At 43.6% G+C, this 6,973-nt stretch overlaps 1 protein-coding gene across 1 annotated transcript; it reads left to right on the top strand.

Annotated features, from left to right (window-relative positions):
• Nucleotides 1-1,772: 1,772 nt before the first annotated feature.
• On the top strand, nt 1,773-6,714 carry GPANK1 (G-patch domain and ankyrin repeats 1). Its single transcript, XM_030195368.1, has 3 exons — nt 1,773-1,928; nt 4,891-5,453; nt 5,803-6,714. The coding sequence occupies exons 2-3, from the start codon at nt 4,897-4,899 to the stop codon at nt 6,263-6,265; spliced, it is 1,020 nt and encodes a 339-aa protein (XP_030051228.1). The 5' UTR covers nt 1,773-1,928; nt 4,891-4,896; the 3' UTR covers nt 6,266-6,714.
• Nucleotides 6,715-6,973: the final 259 nt, after the last annotated feature.

Below are 6,973 nucleotides of genomic sequence, written 5' to 3'. Positions count from 1 at the left end.
AAATCAACTTCATACTTTGCAATATAATTTTTAATAGCATTTTCTCAGTTATTACCCAAATACAAGTAAAATCATAATGTTAATTATACGACCGTGTCTGCCTCTTATGGTAGTTAGGCTAACCTGGTCCTGGAGTTACCAAAGGCAGTCAGGTTTGTCAGGATATTGACAATCAGGCCTTTTTTCGAGGGGGTACTTGGGGGTACTGAGTACCGGCACCTTTTCCATTGTCTGCGAAAAATTGACCCATGGACCCCAAGTATTAATGAAAGAGCTCAGGCTTTACACACCAATTCTGCCTTGTCATAGGTTCTGTGACTGGTTGCAGGGGGCCTGGCTATTGTGGGATGGTTCCCTCAGTGATTACCCCACCCTTGAAAGGTGGCCTAGCATTTGAGTACCGGAACCTTTTTTGCTAGCAAAAATGCACTGTTGACAATGAATATTCATGAGAGAGATTTGCATACAGTGGAGGCAGTGCTTGTTAGGAAATGCTTTGAGTCCTGAGCTGTACATCTGTTGTGTTATTTTGGCGGGTGGAAACAGTCAGGTGGGCTTATAGGGAGGGAGGGGAGTACGGGAGGGGAAGGGTTCTTGCGGTATGTTCTCTATAAAAGCTTTTATCGTGACATGTTGGATGGTTTACTGTTTTTTCTTGTTCTGTATGAAGCTTATCAATCAACATATTTTGCTTTTAATAAAGATAATTAAAACATAAAAAATAAGTTTTGGATGCTACTAAATTCTATTATTTTGACTCACTGTATTTCCAGTTTTGGCACAATATAAGCCATCACAAGAACAAAATATAAGAAAACCAATGGACTGCATTAGAGGCTATAGCCCAATTAGTTATGTTTCAACAAATGAGAGATCTGTTTGTCAGAAAGCATTGTTATTATTTTGGCTTATAAACCACTTGTCCCTGAAACATGCTCAAAAAACAGAATAATCCATTTGTGTATCTAAAAGGAAAACTTCTACAAAACAGATGAAAGGAGAGCTTAATTTTACTTCCATTTAATTTCAATGTATCCATTATCTTTATAACACCAGGCTTCCCAGGGCAGATTACAACAGTTAAGATGAACCCATCAGGAATCAGGATATCCTCACTGAAATTTGGCCATCTGAATTCTATAGTGTATTTATTTAGTTTTTAGTGTAGAAAAATGAGCACAAAATACAGAGTTTAAAATTGCTGTTTCTACCAGTGATATTCAATTGTTATTTCATGATATTTATATTTGCATATGGGAAGCTTTCAAATAAATTAAAAAGGTGTCCAATAAAAACAACAACAACAACAAAACTTTTGTCCTCCACCTTTTAAGGCACTGCCTAGCCAACTGAAACAGCTTTAGACTTAATATAGGTGGACCAACAATAATAATAATAATAATAATAAAAACGACAACAACGTGGATGCAGCAGCTCATAGGTTTGCTTGATTTGTCTTGAGTGAATGGGTATGACAGCTGCGCTGGGACGGGGAAACTTAGACTGTCCTAATTGGCTTCCTTGCTTACAGTGGACTAAATAGGCTCACTTCCACTCCTGTTTATTAAACCTCATTGGTTTGGGCTGTCTGGCTCTCTGTACATTTCAAGCCTCATTCTGGGGCTCCAATAGCTTCTTTTGTTGTTTTCCAGGCCTCATTCTGGGGGCTCCAATAGCGTCTCTTTTCGCGTTCCAAGCCTCATTCTGGGGCTCCAATAGCGTCTGTCGGGGTTCTTCAAGCCTCACTCTGGAGTCTGCTGTAGCTACCGTTTTCCTTCCGTTCCTTTCAAGTGACGCAGTCGGCCACCCGGAAGCTGTAAGAAACAAACTCATATCAGATCTGTTGCAAGTCCCAGGCTCTATCCCAGATTGAGAAGAAGCAGCAGAGACTGATTTGTAAAGGCTTCTCCTTACAAAGAAGGTGCCAGGTGAGTTTAAATGCAGATTGTTCACCTCAAGGCTTCAGTGTATTCACCGTTCGCCGGGGTGAGAATGTTGTTTATAATATAGAGATCCTCTTTTAAAGACGCCTACAAATATCTGGGCTTCGGTGTGGGCGCAGGTATGGATGAAAAACGACGTCAGCCTGTGTTTTGGTCTGAACTAATAACGGGATATTTTTGGTTAACCATTTTATGTCGGTTATGAAAGTGCTTTGTATATCTGTCCCAGAGTATATTTGAGTGCATTTTGTTTTAACTTGACAAGGTGACGAGTTTCTGCTGCTGCTGGTGGGGGGACCTGGCTTTTAAATCCTTAAGTGCTAGCAGAAGTAGAATACATAACTGATCACAGGGCTCCAGTGTGACATTCAGTTAGTTCAGGTATTTCGTATTTTATTTCTATTTCACTTCTTACAACGGTGACATTTATTGATTGACTGGGGATGTATTAATTGTCTTTGGGGTCCTTTTACTAAGGTGTGTAAAGAAATTAGTGTGTGTTAAGAAGCCTGTTGGTAAACAATGGACTGTATGGTATTTAGCAAGCTTAGTGCACCTTAGTAAAAGGACTCCTTTATGTTGGGGGTAAGGACAGTGGATGGGACTTGATATACCACCTTTCTGTGGTTACAGTCAAAGCGGTTTACATATTATATAAGGGTACTTATTTTGTACCTGGGGCAGTGGAAGGTTAAATGACTTGCCTAGAGTCAAAAGGAGCTGCAGTGGGAATTGAACTCAGTTCTCCAGGATCAAAGGCCACTGCACTAACCAGTAGGCTACTCCTCAAAAGAAAACGAAAACATGAGCAGACAGTTCCTGAGCAGCTTTGTACCGGTGCTTAGAGACAACAGCCTGAAATCCTACTGCATGCCGCTCCTGGGACACCGTAATACATGCCTATTGCTTGCCAAAACTTGTTAATATGCAAATACAATACAGCACAATAAAGGGAAAGGTGCCGCATTGCAGACTGGAAGGAAAGGGGGAGAGTGACAGAGAGATGGCAAACCATTGGGGAGGCCAGTCCCCGAATGCATGTGAAGAGGGGTGCTAGGTGCGTGAGGGCAGCTGAATGCTTGTGACTTGGTTCTCAACCCAGTTTTCGGGTCACATCCAGCCGGTCTGGTTTCCTAAATTCCACAATGATTATATATGAGAGGTTTGCATTAATTGGTCTGTTTTGTATGCAGATCTGTCTTGTGCACATTGATTCTGGATGTCTTGAAAACTTGGGGTGCATAACCCCAGAATTCTATAACACTGTACCTAAATATTTGAAACACCCCTTTTTGAGTTGTACTTGAGACTCTTTGGGCAGCAGCATTATAGCGCATATGCAGGTGCATGCTTAAATCCAATTTAGTGGCAAAAAAATGCCAATTGGCACCCAGTCGACTAATTAGTTTGCATACGAGCTCCGCACACAACTTTGGGCGGCCTGTAGAGACTCAGGAGGTTAATGTCGCTTCAGGAAACTATACCTACATGATCTGCTCCGTTGTCAGTTAATGTGCAGTAACTATCTTTGTGTTAACTGTAAGGTAGTCCCCACCCTGTTTAGGGGTCCTTTTGCCAAGCTGTGGTAAAAAGTGGCCTTTTCCTGTGAAGGAGTAGCCTAGTGGTTAGTGCAGTGGACTTTGATCCTGGGGAACTGAGTTCAATTCCCACTGCAGCTCCTTGTGACTCTGGGCAAGTCACTTAACCCTCCATTGCCCCAGGTACAAAATAAGTACCTGTATATATGTAAACCGCTTTGAATGTAGTTACAAAATACCACAGAAAATCAGTATATCAAGTCCCATTTCCCTTTCCCTTCCCTTTTTGTATTTTTTTTTGTATTATTGGCCATGCACTAATGTTAATGTATGAAACTGGTTCCTAATTCATCAGCTTATGCAAGGGGTTGTCCCAGAAAGTTTATAGCAAAGCTGGCGCTGAAGACGGCTTAGAGAGGATTGTCCTTGAGACAACTCATCTATGGGTGAAACGTGTGTCGGACGCTTTAACCCCTTAGTCTGGCATATACAAAAAGATGAGTACTTATTCATTGAGATAAAAAATAGAAAAATGAGATATAAAAATCAGTTATTAAGATATTTTGATATATGGTAATCGGGTGAGCCAATGAAGAGGTGGGTGCTAGATACATTGCTATTTCCATGCATTAGCAATGAGCACCGCTGAGGTCACCATTTAAATAGATTAAAGTAGATGAACAATATAAGTGACTATGAACTATGGTGTTGCATAAACTGATGAATTAGGAACCAGTTTCATACATTGGTGTTAAAATTGTGGTTCCATAAGTATATATTTACGATATTTGCCATTTTAATTGGTATCATGCACTAATGTTGCCATTAGCACGCAGCCATAAAAAAAAAAAAAAAATATATATATATATATATATGTTGTATATGCACTTAACCACCACCCATTTTCTAGGCAGTAAGGGCTCATGCGGTGTGTATGCGCTAACCAGTTATAGTGTACTAATATAGCTGCACCAACTGGTTAGCACAGGAATGCCCACTTTATGCTCCCAGAAACTCCTCCCCCCAAATGTTTTTAGCATGTGGTGAGCATGCGCACATTTGGCAGTTACCGCAGGGCACCTGAGCTCGTCCTGCGATAAGCTGTGTTAGGCGAATGTTAGCACCTAACACAGCTTAGTAAAAGGGCCCCTTAGTTAACCTGGAAATTTCAAGCCACTTTAGTAAGTAGGACACTGCTGTACTTCAGGAAATCCTCCTATGTCTACCCACTTTCTGTGTTCAGTCTTTTTAAGCTTGTTAGGGTAAGAATACTGGTAACGCAAATAGGCTTGTATAACAGCAGGCACACAGACAGCACTGTGGAAATAAGAAATAGGTCTAAAGTTTGACAATAAGGACACTTAAAATGTCATAACATTCATCAGTAAAACTATTTTTTTATTTTTCAGTGCCAAATGAACCAACACCCTCTGATTTCATTCACCCCTGCCCAAGAGGAGTCTGACCTCTGGAAAGATGGCGAGCGCCAGGAAGACCGCGGTCCACGCTGTCGAGTAGAGGAATCCACAGGGAGCGGAGAGGAAGCCAGGTGTTTCTATGAAAATTTACTGGCCTCTGTCAGTGAGGGGAGCCCGGGGGGACGGAAGGCATGTCGAAAACGTCCACGAAGGGAGGAGCAGGTGGTACGGCCTGGACCAACAGAGCGTGGTGGGCATCGGCTGCTTAAGTGTGCTCAAGATGGGAACCTGAAAGCCCTGCGAGAGGTGCTCGAGAAGGGTGCAAGTGATGTAAATTTCCGGGATGGATATTACTGGACGGCACTGATGTGTGCGGCTTATGCTGGGCATGTGAACGTGGTGAAGTACCTTCTTGATAGCGGTGCTGCCTGGGTTGGCGTCTGTGAGGCACAGGGTCGCGATGCGCTGGATTTGGCAGAGGAAGCCGGACATGACGATGTGATTCGTCTCTTACAAGAACGTGGTATGGCTCTACAGGAGGAGACTGCGCCTAGGTAAGGTAGTGTGCGGGTGACGCTTGCTCTGCTGATGCCTGTTCTGTGCAGGGACAGTATAGGGCTAATACCTGTCCATTCCAGTGTGCACGAGGCCTAATCCTGGGGGCTCATCTGGGATTTGAATGTGGGACCCCTCACAAGATGTAGACCTTATGCACACAGACAGGTATGGGCAGGAGTTATCCCTGCACAAGTGAGTAAACTTGTTCTGTTGCTTTCCCTGTGGTTCGCGTTGGGGCTGTGTGTATTGTGTGTGTGTGTGTGGGGGGGGGGGGGGGAGCGTGCTGTGGTGCTACATATGTTCTGTCTGTGAAGGAAGGTGACATGGTGCCTTTTGCCTTGACAGGAGAGGCACTCTGGTGCTGAAGTACTGTGCTGTCTGCAAAGTGCAATACCAAGAAGATAGTATTGCACAGCACGAACGTTCAACTGTTCACCTCTTCAGTCAGCGACGTGCTCCTGTTCCCACCCACTATCACATCCCTGAGCACAACGTGGGCTACCGGCTTCTGCTGAAGGATGGCTGGGACCCTGAAGCTGGTCTGGGGCCCTTAGGAGTAGGAAGAAAGTTTCCTGTAAGAACTATATTAAAACGTGACCAGGCGGGGCTGGGCTTCGAACCGGGCCAGAAGCCTAAAGTGACACATTTTGGGGCAAATGATGAGAAGGCAGTGGCCCAACAACCAAAAATGTGGCCAGCCCGAATGGAGAGAGTGGCCACTGTCAGCAGAAGGGAGGAGAAAAGGAGGGAGGAAAAGGCTCGGGCCTGGGAGAGGGACATTCGGACCTATATGAATGCTGACTTTTAGGTGCTGGTTCAGTTCGTTGGACAGCTGGTTCACTGGCATGGTTTTTAAAAGACTTGGGCAATAGGTTACTTAAGGAAACTGCAGGATTTTTGTCCAGAGAGCTGAGACATTTGTTTTGTGATATTGCTCTTAAAAGAAGATCCTGAAAAGTGTGGTTGTGTGTTTAACTTTCAGGTGGGCCTAAAGCATCGGTCCGGATAGCTCTCTTCCCCCCTTCCTCAAACACTTTTCATGAAACACAGGTCTTTGTTGTTCGCAAATATTACATGCAGGTGGGCCTAAAGCATCGTTCCGAATAGTTCTCTTCCCCCCTCCCTCAAACACTTTTCATGAAACACAGGGTTTGCAAATATTACAAAGGCAGGAGTGGAAGATTAGCCTAATGGTTAATGCAGTGGCTTGAGAACCAGGGGAACTGGGTTCCGTTTCTACTGCAGCTCTCCCTGTGACTCTGGGCAAGTCACTTAACCCTCCAGTGCCCCAGGTACAAAATAAGTATCTGTATATAATATGTAAACTGCTTTGATTGTAACCATAGAATGGTGGTATATCAGATTCCATCCCCTGTCCCTTTGATGTCATTTGTGACCAAATTCTTGCCATGAATCCCTCCCAGAATACAGAAAAATTTCAGAAGTAACTTGGTAGGTTCAAAGCTTGAGTTAGTACAGGGTGTTCTAGGCTAATGATTTGTTTTTTTTTAAAACA

This window comes from Microcaecilia unicolor, chromosome 3, assembly GCF_901765095.1.
Source record: "Microcaecilia unicolor chromosome 3, aMicUni1.1, whole genome shotgun sequence".
NCBI lineage: Eukaryota > Metazoa > Chordata > Amphibia > Gymnophiona > Siphonopidae > Microcaecilia > Microcaecilia unicolor.
Note: the sequence above shows the minus strand (reverse complement) of the source record. Positions and strands in the feature narration are given on the sequence as shown.

Excerpts from the sequence above, each read along its gene's own strand:
- GPANK1 (XM_030195368.1), top strand. The coding sequence starts at position 4,897 with ATGAACCAACACCCTCTGATTTCATTCACCCCTGCCCAAGAGGAGTCT. Across the intron at positions 5,454-5,802 it reads CAGGAGGAGACTGCGCCTAG|GAGAGGCACTCTGGTGCTGA; the intron begins GTAAGGTAGTGT and ends TTGCCTTGACAG.